Genomic DNA, 17,215 nt, shown 5'->3' on the forward strand with positions numbered 1-17,215 from the left:
ATCTGCCAGTCTTGGGCTAGATGCTCTCAACCCATGCTAGGATTTCATTTTGCCTCAAAATTTTTATATCTTAAATGTAAAGCCAAATTTACAAACATGAATATTATATTCAAATATTCAGACAGTTGATTTGACATGCACATCTAAAACTAGAAAACAAATTAAGGCAGGATTTATACAGAGATCCATATTTTTAAGCACTTGATATTTATTAATTAGCTAATCCACACCAGAATCCTACGGGGTAGCCTAGCTTGTCTTTATTATAAATAAATTAGGTAGGAGCCAGAAAAAAAAAAAAAAACAAAGGCTGTCTCCACAATAACATGTTGATTGGACCCTCCTTATTCTGGTCACAAAAGAAAAACAATTCCTCATATAAGTGGGTCAAGTGAGCAATGAATATTTTGTTTGAATGGAATATAGAGAGAGTATAATTATTTTATTACCTGGCAGTTTAAAAAGGTCATTTTCTTAGTGGAGCTTTAATATTCTGTGTTCACATTGACACGTCAGAAATTTCCGATGCAAAATATCAGCCTTGGAAGAGTTAGGATGCCCCCACACTCCACCCCCAGCCCTACCCGGAAGGTTCAAATTTTCCTATGTGAGTTTTAGTATTTTTCACGTATCTTAAATTTTTCATCCTTTGGTCTGGTTGACCTAATAAGCTCATGTCAATAGAAAAGTGTAAAGACTCTTTCAGTTCCAATTTATGCTTACATATGTCATCTAACAGGCAAGTGAAACACAAATCCTATTTGTCTTTGCAGTCAAGCAATTGCAGATGAGAGTTTTATTACTACTTTATAGCCAAAGGAATCACTGTAGTCCCCTCTACTTAGCAGATTACTTTATGACTATATTTATTAGTTCACTGGGCTTCGGAGACTAAATTTAACGAAGCCTCATTAATTTGGGTTTCACTACCATGGCATTTGTGGCCTCTGGCACAGGTGCTAGCCTGAATCTTACCTCTGTACTGACGAAGAAAAACTTTCTGCAAAGTAAATTAACTCCATGACCAAGGCTATAGGAGTGTTTTATCTTCTTAAGAAGACAATTTCAACCACGTAACCACTAACCTTTTAAATACAAATAATTTTACTCTGATATAGTATAAGGAGTCCATTAAGCTTGTGTGTTATGTTAATTTTGAATAATTTTTCCCCCACTGCAGCAAAACTTTAAATGGGCAGTATTTGGTTAGTTTAGTTAACATTATTATAAAAACTCTGGAATAGTAAAAATACTTTAAATATTGATACTTTGAACAGCTTCACTCTTTCAAATATATGAGTTCTCTCCTAGTTCCTCTGAATTAACATTTTACAGAAAATCACTTGGCTCGTGTTCTCAGCTTGCCCGGAGTCGCTGCTATGACCACGTGACAGCAGCTCCAGGGTGGACTGGACATAAGAGAGGGACACACCCAGGTCTGTGTGGGTCTCTTTCCTCTCCTTCAGAATTGATTTGGTTATTTGAAAACATCTACCTTCCATCCCACTCCCATCCACTCATAATAAAATGGGAAGGTAAGATATGACTTAGCTGAACAAACATAACCACAGCAAACCAAACAGAAAAGACAACCACAAACGGCTAGCTTCCCAAGTAGGAATCTTTCCATTCCAGAATTCCCAAAATGTAAACAACAGTAGCAGTCCCTTCCTGCCTAAAACTGAATATGTCATCTCCAGGGTACACTAGAATGATAATTTCCATTATCTGCATGGGCAAAAATAAAGACATTTGAAAACAAACAAACACACAAAACCTCTGGCAGGGTATTCACTTCCATTTGACAGGTTGCCAAGGAGCAAGGGCATTTAGATGAGGAATTCTGAAATAATCTGATTATTACGGCCAGAAGCTTGTCAATAAAGGGTTTGGCATAGCCTCTCTGTAGAGTAAAAGAAATCTATGTTCATAGGCTTTTCTATATGAGGTTACTTTAAAAAACAAACACACACACACGCACAGCACTTTAGGGCATAAGCTCACTCACTAAACCCAAACAGAAACAGTGTTTTGTTGTTGTTGCTGTTTTTACTTGGACAATGCTTATTTTACAGCGGAATTGACAAATAAAGCCTTATTTTACACATCCGAAGAAACACCATCACAGGAGGTTTGTAGGTCGTCCGTGTGCTTTCCAAAACAGCAAAACAGATTTCTTCCCATCCAACCCCCTTTCCTCTCATAGAGTCGGGTGTGGCTGGTGGGGCTGCCTCTCTCTGCAGGCACAGAAACTGGCAGACCTGGTCCCTCCTGAGCGGGCCCTGCTCAAGGGAATGGTGCCAGATTTTGAACACAGGGAAAGAGGCTCCTTCGTAACAACACTGTGCATTTCTGTGTCATTTTGTTTATTGCTCACTGAGTTGTTGCCACCTCAGCTCTTGGTGGAAAACAGTGGGTGTCCAGAAATTCCTGACACAAGGAGATGGATTGCCTATGGTTGCTAGGGACACAGGGCAGCCCCAGCCAGATCCCAGCTGGTCCATGCAGGGCATCATCAGTAGAAGCTCAACATCCCACTTTGTAACCAGGCTGCAAGACACCAAGTCCGGTCACCGTGGAAAAGAATTAAACCTAGAGAAAGAGCCTTACGATCTGCACTCAGACGCTCCCCATCAGAAAGCAATTGTTTTCCTTCTCGGTCATGCTCTTTCCAAAGTGACTGAGTCTTGGCTCAGCAGTAGGACTTCAGTGAGAAACAGAAGAAATAGGGGACCCCGCCTAGTCCAAGGCTGCCATTTCTTCAGAATTTTCTCACTTCTTTCCAAACTGTCAGTATCCCCCAATTAAAGCCCACAGTTCAGGCCAAACATCATAAAAAAAAATACTCGTTTATTTCCATCTCATTCTGGGGTTTGTAATTCTTCTTTTAGATGCTTTTGGCGAAAAAATTCACCAAGGTCAAGGGCTGTGAAGACATTTTTGCCTAAGAGGATCATCATGCAGGCAGACTAATTCTTTTCCTAAGCTATTATTTGGCAACTTGCAAGGAGGACGTGGCTTAACTTTGAGAAACTGTTGTTTGAATGATCAGAAAAAAAGATGAGAATTCTTCCTTTATTTACTCTCTTCGTCTTCATTGTTCAGATGGCAAACCTGGGTCCTGTGCTTGGAGAACAGAGAAGGCCTGGCTTGATATTTTCCACTAATAGTGATCTGCTCAGGTTCTGTGCATGTCACCCTCAGCTGTGTCCAACACGATGAAAAAACAACGTATATTTCTGGATAGAGGTGGTTTAATCACACTCATTGAGGATTTAACAGAATAATTATGCTCTGAGGAGATCTAGAATAAATTGGAAATTTAAATTTTTCCACTTTCAGTTTGAATAATGCTCCAATGGTTTGCTATAGGATTATAATTTAGAACATGTGCTAAATGTGTTATCAGGAAAGAATTTAAAAATCCATCCAAATATCATAACTTACCCCAAAATTAAAAAAAGGAAAACGAAAAAAAAGAAACCTCATTCATTTCCAAAAATCAAGATCAGTCGTATGTTAATCTGTGAATCCTTGTAAGAAATGTTTATTGTTCAAGAAAGAAGCCTCCTCTGGTTGTTGGTAGCAATTCTCCACAGCAGAGAAATGCTGATATTTTGTTCTTATCTCTTGATTGATGCTTTCACTACTTATTCTTCAGGCTATAAGACAGAAGGAAACACAGTGTTACCTTCTTTCATAATTACAAATTCCAACACCTCTTTCTCCCCCCACCCCCTGTCTCCCTTCTACTTCTCATATTACCTTAACCATCAAATTCAAATGCATCTGAATTTATAAGGTTAATCTTTCAGGTTCTAAATAACCTGTATATATAATATCTCCATTACCAATGCTCCATTACCAATGCCATCTCCACATATGTACAAGAAAATGTATAGCTCTACATTGTCAATCCAGACACTAAATTCATTCCAAATGTACTCAAAATAAAAATAATGAATTGATTTTATTTATGGCATGCTGCATACACCCGTCTTTAAGTTTCAAGTATAACTACATGCAGAACCCTTTTGTTGAAAGTGGAGAGCAACTTCACAGTGGCTAAATTTCAAATTAACATAAGCTTCGTTCTCCACTCATTCAGAATTTTCTCTGTTAGATGAATAGGAAAAAAAAAATGTTTCTGGGCCGAGCGCAGTGGCTCCCACCTGTAATCCCGACACTTTGGGAGGCAGAGGCGGGCGGATCACGAGGTCAGGAGATCAAGACTATTCTGGCCAACATGGAGAAACCCCGTCTCTACTAAAAATACAAAAATTATCTGGGCATGGTAGTGCTCCTGTAGTCGCAGCTACTCAGGAGGCTGAGGCAAGAGAATCGTTTGAACCCGGAAGGCGGAGGTTGCAGTGAGCCGAGATTGCACCACTGCACTCCAGCCTGGCAACAGAGTGAGACTCCATCTCAAAATAAATAAATAAATAAAAATTGTTTCTGGCTTTACTTGCAAAAGGTATTGATTTAATAAAATTGAGAGCCAATTTTTGAAGGATATTTAGTTTTGTTTTTTCTTTATGACAAGAAGATACTACCTCTTACCACATGCCTACTACATGTCACAAATTTTACATTTACTTTACTTTTTTTCTCTTTTTTGAGATGGAGTCTCGCTCTGTCGCCCAGGCTGGAGTGCAGTGACGCGATCTCGGCTCACTGCAAGCTCCGCCTCCCGGGTTCACGCCATTCTCCTGCCTCAGCCTCCTGAGTAGCTGGAACTACAGGCGCCCGCCACCTCGCCCAGCTAGTTTTTCATATTTTTTTAGTAGAGACGGGGTTTCACCGTGTTAGCCAGGATGGTGTCGATCTCCTGACCTCATGATCCGCCCGTCTCGGCCTCCCAAAGTGCTTTATATTTTAATTTAATCCTCAGACCACTTTTCCTATGTGTACCATTTCCACCCCTTTTAAAGGTGAGAACACTGAGGTTTCACTTGGCTAAATTAATGGCACAAGATCAAACAGCGGTTAAGGGGTGGAACTTGAACCCTGGAAAAAACTCAAAAGCAGGAGGTGAGAGAGCTTGTTGACCTCTTCCGCCAGGGATTTCTCGCATGCTACTGAAGAAGTGCTCCGTCTGAAAGGAGGATGCTGGAAAAGCATCTTCTACTGGTGGCTGTTTCCCTTAAAGTATATTGTAGAGGGAAGGGTGGCAAAAGTGTTAGAGCAGGTTAGAATCTTTCCACAGGTTTTCCCATCTTCCATCGCTAGGGTCCAAATGTCTCATTGGCAATCTAGTACATAAAAATTCAAAAGCTACAAAGGAAAATTCTATCACTCACCTAGAAACACAGAGCATATGTTGAAATTTCATTTTCCAAAAAAAGTGCTGTCATAAAATATTCTTAGGATCTGAATAAGAATTTGAACATTGGTGGTATAATGTAGACAAAAAAAAAAAAATGAGACTACATGCATATTTTTAAAAATAGGTTTGAAATTTTTGAAATTTTGCCTTAGCATGACCCTGGTAGCTACAGCCACTTTTTAGTAGTTCTTATAAAAATTAAAATCCTGTTTTAGAATCTCATACTCTGCCACCATACGGTCATGACCTAAGGAAATTCAATAGTCCTTGTCATCTTGACAAATTAATGTGACATAAGGGTTGAAAGTTCTCACTGAGCAAATAAGTATAATTTCATTTTTATAAACTGCAAAGATGAACACTTTTTTTTTTTTTTTTTTTTTTTTGATACAGAGTCTTGCTGTGTCTCCCAGGCTGGAGTGCAGTGGCCCGATCTCGGCTCACTACAATGTCCGCCTCCCGGGTTCAAGCGATTGTCCTGCCTCAGCCTCTCGAGTAGCTGGGACTACAGGCGTCCACCACCACTCCCGGCTAATTTTTGTATTTTTAGTAGAGACGGGGTTTCACCATATTGGCCAGGCAGGTCTCGAACTCCTGACCTTGTGATCCGCCTGCCTCGGCCTCCCAAAGTGCTGGGATTACAGGCTTGAGCCACCACGCCCGGCCTAGATGAACACTTTTGAGATTAAAATGAGTTTGAAGCATGGCATCTTCATGTAACAGTAAGAAGACCAAACACTCACAGCTAAACAGTCTTTAGTCATGATTACATCGTTAGAGAAAACCAGATGAAATGGTTTTTTTGTTAACTTATAGTAAAAGTGGTATATTAAGAACTTAATCCCATAATGAGGAAAAACATCACACTCTTCCTTTTATAGTCATCATAATTATTCAGATCCTTTCTGAATACATAGAAATAATGACAAATTAAAATGTCTTTCAATTCCATATAGCTTTTGTAATTATTCATCCATTACTGTTATTATTGCTGGAAAGACTCCTTCGCATTTTAGTCAGCATCCCATTTGATACAAAAGAACACGGAAAATTTTACTGCTATTAATAAACACGCAGCCATCCAATCCAAGAAGAAAATTCTTTTTCATCTGAGAGATAAGCTGCATAATTCATGTATTTTCAGAAATTTCTTTAAATAGAAAATTGAAGAAAGGCATAGGGAAAAGAATTCATCACATAGCTTCCATCTGTGGCGAAGGGCAGTCTTTGTTCTCGGACAGCCTTAAATATGATTCCATCTGAAGGGAGAATTTCAATTGCTCCATATCCATACCAATCATACTCAGATAGCTTATCTTCTTCTTGACAAATATGAAACTACAAACATGATAAAAACATGGCCTCAGTTTCACATTTGCACATTTGCTACCTTTTTTTTTTTTTTTTTTTTTTTGAGTCCGAGTCTCGCTCTGTCGCCCAGGCTGGAGTACAGTGGCACAATCTCAGTTCACTGCAACCTCTGCCTCCCAGGTTCAAGCAATTCTCCTGCCTCAGCCTCCCACGTAGCTGGGATTACGGCCACGTGCTACCATACCAGGCTAATTTTTGTATTTTTAGTAGAGACAGGGTTTTGCTGTATTGGCCAGGCTGGTCTCAAACTCCTGACCTGAGGTGATCCACCCACTTCGGCCTCCTAAAGCACTGGGATTACACGTGTGAGCCACCCCATCCGGCCCACATTTGCTACCTTTGTAAAACTAATGTAACTGAATGTTAATAGGGACTTTTCATGGGGTCTCGGGAAGGAGTTAGAAAAATGTTGGGCAATTTGGAATGGGTACCTCCACCTTCCCAAAAGAGAAGTGTCCATGTCAGAGAATGTGGTGCTCCATAGAACTTCTGTAACGTTCAGCCCCTATTGAAGGCTGGGCCACACAGGGCATGTGACAGCCTTCTAGCACAAGCCAAATGAGAATCACATCTGCAGGAACAGGCACGTCCAAAAGCTTCCGCTTCTTCTACCACCAGTCTTTCCCCTTATTCTCATCCTGAAGGTCCAGGACAGGGGAATTCTCTGACCTGGTTTTGAGACAGAAATCTTGACATAGACTAGTAAGGACCATTGAAAATGTTCTCACCTTGGCCAGGTGTGATGGCTCACACCCGTAATCCCAGCACTTTTGGATGCTGAGGCGGGTGGATCATGAGGTCAAGAGATCAAGACCATCCTGGCCAACATGGTGAAATCCTGTCTCTACTAATAATACAAAAAGTAGCTGGGCATGGTGCCATGCTCCTGTAGTCCCAGCTATTTGGGAGGCTGAGGCAGGAGAATCGCTTGAACCCAGGAGGCAGAGGTTGCAGTGGGCTGAGATCGTGCCACTGCACTCCAGCCTGGCGACAGAGCAAGACTCTCCGTCTCAAAAAAACCTGGTCTCATCATTTAAAATGACCAGAGATGTACACAATCTTCCTGAGATATTAACAATATGGAGGAAAAATGAAGAAAGCACTTTGACCATGTGAGTTTGAAGGTGGCAGCTAGAGAAATGTATAATGATTAATTGATCCCACACTGAATGTAAACTGTTCAATAAGTCAGTGAAAGAGTAGAACATCCTTAGCCATGATGAAGCCTCATTTCTGATAGCCAGGTAGCAAGCTTATAGTGACAAGGAAAAGGCAATCATGGGCCGTGGTTTACATGAAATGATATGGCCAGAATTTGTTAGGAGAGGAGGAGTCATGTCTAACGCATTTTTCACAAAAATGTTGCTGAACAGTCATGACTTGGAACTTGTTTGGCCTATTACCTGACAACTGAATAACATCCAAGGATGTAACACTTTGGCCCCATAAATTAAAATAGTGCAGTGATAAACCAAATGAAGTTATATTTCCAAAATCGAACATCTCCTAATTTCTATTCTTGTATTCCCTAACTTGGCCAGTAAGTATTCAAGACAAAAGTGCAGCGTTTTCCCTGGCCATTTCCTTTTTCTCCCTCAGCCCATAATCAATCAATCCCAAATCTTATTGGTCTCCTACTTCACTCTTAAATGTCCCATTTCCTCTTCATCCCCTGCCCCACGTCCTACTCCAGGTCCGTGACATTGCACTAGTTTTCTATCTGGGATGTTTGCAGTCAGCTCTGCGGCCTCATTACACTGGTGCTATAATGCCTCACTGGGTTCCCAGCACCTTCTGGACAAAATAAAAATGTCTTAATATGACACATAAAGGTCACTGTAATGTCACTGGCATCTTCTTCTCCAGTCCTGTCTTTTACTCATCACTCCTTGTGATTACTCCAAGTCTCTGGATCATAGAAAATCAGGTGAGGCTCCTCTACGTGCTGGCTCTCACATGTTGCCATGGTTGGTGCAGGCTGTTCCTTCTGCTTGGAGACTCATCCCCGACCTCTCTTGCTTGCCCAGCCTCTCCTATCCCCCTTGGTGGAAACCTGCTTCTTCCAGATCATGTTTCTTGAATTCACCCTGACACAACAAAATGTATTGGAATATTTTGAGCAACCACCTGGGAGTCGAGAACAAAACTTTAAGAAAATGCCCAAGCTACAGCAGGAGACTGCTGTGCTTAAGACATGGGGCACAAGGTGTCTTGCTTCTGAAAAGGGTGAATGTCAGGGGGATGAGGGGGTTTGGAGAAAAAAAAAAAAAAGAGAAGAGAAAGAGAATATGAGAGAAGGGGAAGAGGCCTAGAGAGAATGGAATCAGGAGAATGGCTTGGTCCTCTGCATGGTGCTAGCTCTGTGTGACAACCAAATCTTCAATATAGTTGTCTAGACAAATAAAATTCTTCCAACGTGGTAATTTTTATTGGAAGCCTATGTAGTCTGACTGATACTGGAAGTGGGAAAAAGAAGCACTCAGATGTACAGGGGGAGAAAGATGAAGAGAGGTCACTAAGATGTTGGGAATCAAAAGTGGAGCAGGACTTTGGACTCTAACAGGTTATAGACTTTGTTGAGTAGTCGTAAGCCCATTCAGGATGACTGAAAGTAGAATGTGGTTCAGCTGACACCTCTGAGATCTGATGAACATAACAATTTATCCAAAACCTTCTTGAAAAAAATAAATCCCAAATGTTTAAACCCATGGAATAAAGAAATAATTTAAGAAAACTCAGTCTAATTCAGAGAAAAGTCAGGTATTGGGAACATTCAAGAAATTGTGAACATTCAAAAGTATAGCACTTTTAAAATGAATTCAGCTCTTCTGCTTCCTAATACATAAACACTAGCAAAATTGACAAGAACGATTTGTAATTAACTTACCAAAACACCTAAGAAAACAAGCCTCCTCTGCTTATATAGAATTTGCATTGTTTATATGCAAATGAACACTCCTGACGTGCTTCAGAACAGTTTATTCCCTTAAGAAGGCAAATATTCTCTTTATAATCTTGTTTACACTATTCATTTACTTTGCAAAACATTTTTCATAAAATCACAAAATAATGAAACGTTAGAGCCAGAAGGGATCCCAGAGATTATCTAGGGAGGTCGAACATCATCATTTTACAGATGAGGAAACTTGCTGGAACTCCTAATACACACACATCCTCCTCATTCCTGAGATCCACAACATCACAACCTGACCTCCAATATTTGGGTGACTCCATTCCCTTCTACCTCGGGGGTTCTGGCTACAGCTGAGGCAGAGCAAGGGGTCTTCAAAGTGCTAGGCTTTGAGCATCATCAGGACCCTGTAACCAAAAAATAAAATTCTAAGAAACCCTCCCCATAATCATGAGAATGGACTTCCTGCTCAGCCAGGGCTCTTTTAACATTTAACCTAAGAAACTGTTTCAGGTCATGATGGGAAATGGGGGTCGGGCATGCCTCATTATACCTCTCCAGCATGGACATCAACACAGACTTTAAGTCTGATAAGAAACACTTTGCAACCTATTCTCTTTGGAGCATACTACCTGAAGGCTTCCTCTGTAAATAAAAACTTGTGTCAGGCCGGGCGCGGTGGCTCAAGCCTGTAATCCCAGCACTTTGGGAGGCCGAGACGGGCGGATCACGAGGTCAGGAGATCGAGACCATCCTGGCTAACACTGTGAAACCCCGTCTCTACTAAAAAATACAAAAAACTAGCCGGGCGCAGTGGCGGGCGCCTGTAGTCCCAGCTACTCGGGAGGCTGAGGCAGGAGAATGGCGTGAACTCGGGAGGCGGAGCTTGCAGTGAGCTGAGATCCGGCCACTGCACTCCAGCCTGGGCGACAGAGCCAGACTTTGTCTCAAAAAAAAAAATAAATAAAAAATAAAAAATAAAAAAACTTGTGTCACTGCAACCCTTTATCTTAACCCAGACATTCCTTTCAGTTAATCCCAGGTCTTCAGACAAATTCAACCAATTGTCAACCAAAAAAATGTTTAAATTTACCTACAGCCTGGAAGCCTCGGAACCCCGCCTCTAGTTGTCCTGCCTTTCTGGACCAAACCAATATACTTTTTAAATGTATTTTATTGATGTCTCATGCCTCCCTAAAATGTATAAAACCAAGCTACACCCCTGACCACCTTGAGCATATGTTCTCAGGACCTCCTGAGGGCTGCATCATGGGCCATAGCAACTCATATTTGGCTAAGAATACATCTATTTAAATATTTTAGAGAGTTTAACTCTTTTTGTCCACAACCCATTAGTCTCCTCCTCTGAAGCGAGAGAGAGTTCAGTGACCCTTTTCTATTCACTTACAGAACTTGAAATCTGGTTAATCCTTGTATGTTTCCAACCCCCAACTCCTGCATTCTCTCCCCTAATCTTTCCTGACTCCCCTCTTCCTCCCACCCCTTTCTAGTTAGAGCTTTCTTTTATTGTTTCCTTAATTGCATTTTTCTTTCCCTTTTTTTTTTTTTTTTTTGAGACAGAGTCTTGCTTTGTCACCCAGGCTGGAGTGGTGTAGTGGCACCATCTCAGCTCACTGCAACCTCTGCCACCAGAGTTCGAGTGATTCTCCTGCCTCAGCCTCCCAAGTAGCTGAGATTACAGGCGCCCACCACCATGCCCTGCCAATTTTTGTGTTTTTAGTAGAGACAGGGTTTCACCATGTTGGCCAGGCTGGTCTTGATCTCCTGACCTCATGATCCACCTGCCTCTGACTCCCAAAGTGCTGGGATTATAGGCGTGAGCTACCACACCCAGCCCTTTATTGTGTTTTTCTAAGTGGTTTTCTTTATTGTTTCAGTAGCCATGTCACATTGCAATATTTTGTGTACTGTCTGTGTCCTCTTCAAGGAAGCCTGGGGACTGTGTCTCTCTATTTGTGTATTTTCAATGCTTGCTACAAGGACTGACACACATTAAAATGTAATCTTTCCTAAATAAACACATGAGGAAAATCAGAAAAGGAATCACTTGGCACATTGGGAAGAAGCCTCACTCCCAGATCCTCACATTTCTCATTGACTGTCCTATCCCAGGTAAGTCCATTCCCATCCTGCATTTTCAGATAAGAAAAACAATTAGCTGTTGAAAGCATCTATATCTCTATTCTTATCTCCTTCTACTATTTTTGTAATGTATTCAAAGGGCTTGTGATTGAAAGTTAGATTTTGAACTTGATTTTAAACTTCCATACCAATTGTTACTAGTTGGATGTTCATGTACAATGTTATTAATTTCATTTAGCCTCAGTTTATTCATCTATAAAACAAAGTCATCGATAATATCTTCCTCCTAGGAATGTCATCAAGATTAAATGATATAATGTAGATGAATGTGACCAGTAACCACTAAACATTTAGAAATGCTTGTTTCCTTACTCTTAGTTACTTGAAAGAAAGATTTCTGATGTAGCTCTTGTACAATAAAGAGTTTGTCGGGTCTTTTTTTCAAGTTTTTGAGGTGGAGGTCTAAGCCCTTGGGATTTCTCAAATGATAGACGTATCTTTGTAATTCACTGTGGAACTTGACAGCTTATGCTAATTAGGTGACTCATAGTGAGTCCCTAGATAGACTCAGGATAAAGGTTTGCCATGCTGGAAAGATAAACTGTGTGATTAGAGGGTTGAGGCCAAATAACAGTAGCCCAACCTTTAGGGAGAAGAGAGAGGCTGGAGAATGAGTTCAGTCACATGACCAATAATTCAGTCATACTTAAGTAAAGAAAGCACAATCAAACTCTGGACACCAATGCTCAGTCGAGTGAACACATCAGCGTAATAAGGGATTGTTGTGTCTTGATGAGACATTGAGTGCAGAGGCTCCCAGAAAAACTCCAACCAGCCTGTGTACTGGGGTAGAGTCTCAGGAAGTTCTTACCCTTTGCACTGGCTGGGAGTCTGGCCCCTCCTCTTCCTGTGTGGAACCTGGGATTCAAGCTGCCAGCAGAAGCACACCAGCAGGGCCTCTGACTTGTGAAGGATCCCTCTTTCCCTTTTTTCCCTTTTTGCCCAATAAAACCCTGCCTTACTCACCTTTTAAATTGTGTGTGAGCCTAAATTTCTGTGGCCATGTGACAAGGACCCCATCTTTAGCTGAACTAAAGAAAAGTCCCACAACACTGATTTCACAAGAAGACGACATACAAGATCCACATTTGGGACCCTCCTAGACCTTCTTCTCTACATCTTGTCGTTTGGTTGGTCCTGATTTGTAGCTTTCATAATAAAACTGTAATTGCAAGTCTAGCTCTCTCCTAAGTTCTGACATTCCTTCTAGGAATCAAACCTGAGGGAGAGTGGGAAACCCAAATTTGTAGCCAACTGGTCAGAAGTGCAAGTGTCCTGGGACCCTCAGAGCTTGCAGCTGACATCTGAAGTGAGGGTGGTCTTGCTGAAGTCTGTTCTCTTAAGTTGTGAAGTCTGCACTAACTCTAGATATTAGCGTCAGAATTGCATTGCAATATTGCAGTAGCAAACCTCTCTGATTCTGTTTCTGTGTTTTAGTATACAGATCCCAATCCCACTCCACACTGGCAGGCACTGAGAGCATCCAAGATGCATATGGCAGATGCAGTTCAATAGGTGCTCAAGAGTGAGGTTTACTATCAAATGCCCAACTTCAAATCCCAGTTCTGGCATGTAGTAGCTCTGTAACTTTTGCCTCAGTTTCCTGAACTATAAAATGGGTATAATATAATAACACCCAGACCTCACAGAGCTGCTGTGAATATTAAGTGGATTAATATATGGAAGTATTACATACCTGGTACATATGGAGCAACATATAAATGTGATCTATTACTATTATTATTTATTATTATTTATTTGCTACAACATTCTGGTAATCAGCAGAACCAGAGACAGGGGACTAAAGTCAGATATACCTTCTAAAAGCCAAGAGCAGCCCTGGTTTTACCTGTTCAAGGGCAAGCAAAGGATCATGGAAATGGTGGGATGTGGCAAAAAGATGGTGGGAGTTGGGGGAAATGTTAATATTTGATGAGTTCACAATTCTCCTCCTCAACAAAGGGTACGATGGTCTGTTCTACACTGCCCACGTAGGTACCCAGTAGCCATATGTGGCTATTTAAATATCAAATAATTAAAATGAAATACAATTTAAAATTCAGTTCCTCAGTCACACTAGCCACTTCCAAGTATTAGCAATCGAGTCTGGCCAGTGGCTACTGTGTTATAGAGTAGATACAAAACACAACACTCACCACGGAACTTTCCACTGGACAGTTCTGGGCTACAGTCATTGAAAGTGTCTGAAATCAGATATGTTTTGAAATGCAAATCAACCCATTGATTTTTCCCAAATAGAAAATAAAATGAAAAAAAAAAAGTGAATTTGATAGAGAAACGAACCACTGCTATGTTGTAATAATTTGTGTCTCTCTCTCAAACACTGCAGTGCCTCGAAGTGCAGGGAGCAGGTGAAGGGAAAATGTCAGACTCTTGATGTACTCTCTTGCTCCCCTTTAGCTCACGTGCACATCTCCTGGGGTACACGTTCTGTGAAAATCTAGAGGCCCACAATGCCAGCAATTACTACTATGCTCAGGTCAGCCACTGGCAAGGAGTGGAAAGTTAGTCTCCAAAGCTGGCCCTCGGGCAGAATGGGGCTGAAGGATGGAGAGGCAGAGCAGCAGGTTCAAGGGATGAGTTGGCAGAAGTATGTTTTGTTGAGGGGAGGAATGTGTGGTGGTGAGGCCGGAGGAGAGGGAAGGACCGGGAATGGAAGTGGTGAAGTTTGAAAAGAAGCACTATATGTGGTAGGTTGCTGAGAAGGAGAATAGGAAGTAGTGTGGAATGGGATGCCACCCTGCTTGCAGAGGGAATGTGCCAGCCTGGGGTGGAGAAAAAGAAGTTGGGAAGCTAATGGAGATCAGGGAAGCTGCACTCATATGTGGGCCACTGAGGGGTCAGGGAGGACCCTGGTACAAGGGCTGGCCGATGATCGGTAGAAAAAGCAGTAATATGATCATCCAATTTTTAATTTAATTTTGTTTTATTTATTTATATATTTATTTCTTTATTTATTTTTAGAGACAGGATCTCACTCTGTCACCCAGGTTGGAGTGCAGTAGTGAGATCATAGCTCACTGCAGTCTCAAACTCCTGGGCTCAAGTGATCCTCCTACCTCAGGCTCTGGAGTAGCTGGGACTACACGTAGATGCCACCACTCCTGGCTAATTGTTTTATTTTTTGTAGATACAGTGTGGCACTATGTTGCCCAGGCTGGTCTCCAACTCCTGGCCTCAAGTGATCCTCCCACTTCTGCCTCTCAAAGTGCTGGAATTATAGGCATGAACCTCTGTGCCTGACCTCACACAATTTTTTCTTTTTTTTCTTTTTTTTTTGAGACGGAGTCTCGCTCTGTCGCCCAGGCTGGAGTGCAGTGGCCGGATCTCGGCTCACTGCAAGCTCCGCCTCCCGGGTTTACGCCATTCTCCTGCCTCAGCCTCCCGAGTAGCTGGGACTACAGGCGCCCGCCACCTCGCCCGGCTAGTTTTTTGTATTTTTTAGTAGAGACGGGGTTTCACCGCTCACACAATTTTTATAACGAATTATTTGACAATAATTATACTATCGGGACAACTCTGAAACAACATTATGTAACAGAATAAGTGAACTGTGGAAGATAATTAAATGAAGATCAATCAACACAATGGATTTATCACTAAATGGCTGCATTGGAAACGTCACTTCATCTCCCCAAGCCTCAATTTCTTCATCTATTCAATGAAGAATTGGACCAGACCATTCCCTAAGTTCCTTTCACCTCCACCAGGCTGAATGTCTGTGGCCTGGCCAAGGTCACTGCAGCAGAGATGGGCTCATCCCTCTAACGTCACTCAGTTTCAAGTTCAGCAGCTTCTGTCAGTCCTGTCTAAAATGATGACAAACTCCAAAATGATAAACTCACAGAGCAGATTCTATGCTAACTTTCTTTCCTTTTCTTTTCTTTTTTTCACCTCCAGGCTCAGAGTTTATGTGCTAACCAGTACCCAGCTACAAACACAGCCAAACCTTTCAGCAGATGTCCATATCCATTACTGAAATGTGTCAGCACATTCTGCAGACAGGGCCAAACTCTATCTTATAAACGTGCAGATAGGCGATGGAAGAGGATAGAGAAAGCCAGCACACGCTCGCAGAGGCTCTGGGAGACAGTGGTCTGATGTGGCAACCCCCAGAGCATCAGGTCTGGACCAATACAAAACAAAGCCCATACTTCAAAGGCAGCGATGGCTGTAATGTCCGCTGTAGTCAAAGTCGATGTTGTAGAAACAGTTCAGCCACGTCTGGGAGTTATCTTAGTCAAAATCCACCCCCAAATAACGATATCCTCCAAATTGTTCCAGCAGGACCTCAAGGATATGGAATGGGACACAGCGCTGTGGAGTGTGGTCCCGCTGGTGCCACTCAGCACTGTCTAAATCATGTAACCTATAGCAGATGACTTCACCTCTATGATCCTCAGTTCCCTAATCTCTAAATTAAGAAGACACTGGCCATATAGGCCTTTGGTGAGGAATAAATGAGTGAAAGGAAGCCCTTTATAAATGGTAAAGTAGTCGTAAAGTTATTCAGGTAGAAATCATTAGAATTATAACTTTATATCATCATACGACCTTACCACTCCTTAAAGACTATTTTATACACTTTAACTGAGATAAGGTAGAGGGAACAACATTAGCCAACCAAAGTGTCATCAATGATTTGCTTATATGATGAATCACTATCATCATGGACTTCCAAGTGTCCAAGGCATTGAATTTAATATATTGAAGCAATTGGAAACAAGACATGTCAAGCTGGGTGTTGGAAATTTCAGCCTATGCAGTCAAAAACCGCAAAAAATGATGAAGCCAGTGGTGGAGAGGGAAGGACAGTCAGAGAAGGGGATGCCGCAGGGAGGCACACATACGTGGGAGGGGCCAACTGAGTCTGTTTTTGAGCTCACAACTCTGACCTGGCCAGCACTAATGAACTTGGTGATCGAGCTGGGGTTTTCAAGCAAAGGGCTGAAGATGCCGTCTGGCTTTTTTGGGCTGCTTATAGTAAACTGTAAGAGTGATAAATTGAAGGAAGAATTGTTAAACATGAAGGAACCAAGACCTGATAATTTCAAAAAGTCTCAATCCCTCTGGACAGCAAATGATGCTAGAATTAAGAAATGGCTTTTGAGTACTTTCAGGAAAACGTGGTATAGACATATAGCCAAGGGTAAGACTGCATAACTACTGGTTAAGACTTCAAAAAGATCAAAGGATCAGTGTGTTATTCTGTCTCACAAAGAGCCTTTTAAAAAGATGAAAGATGTGTCTTATCAATTGTCTCAGTGGAACAATTGGACAGCTAGGAAGCATCAAGACATGATCTCTCAGGCTTCTGAGCAGAGCCCAAAGGTGGAGAAGGGCTTTTCTTAGAGATATTTGTGGGTATAACTTTTTTCTAGTATAGTAAACTCAGATTCACAGAAATCCCACAACGTTTTTAA

General features: G+C 41.6%; 1 protein-coding gene across 1 annotated transcript in view; it reads right to left on the bottom strand.

Annotated features, from left to right (window-relative positions):
* Window positions 1-2,029: 2,029 nt before the first annotated feature.
* The window catches only part of ZMAT4 (zinc finger matrin-type 4), a 250,246-nt gene continuing 235,060 nt past the window's right edge, over window positions 2,030-17,215 (bottom strand). The window contains exon 6 of the mRNA XM_025394322.1: window positions 2,030-3,662. Coding sequence (XP_025250107.1) covers window positions 3,647-3,662 — 16 coding nt within the window. The 3' untranslated portion in view covers window positions 2,030-3,646. The remainder of the gene's footprint in view (window positions 3,663-17,215) is intronic.

Source organism: Theropithecus gelada, chromosome 8, assembly GCF_003255815.1.
Source record: "Theropithecus gelada isolate Dixy chromosome 8, Tgel_1.0, whole genome shotgun sequence".
Lineage (NCBI taxonomy): Eukaryota > Metazoa > Chordata > Mammalia > Primates > Cercopithecidae > Theropithecus > Theropithecus gelada.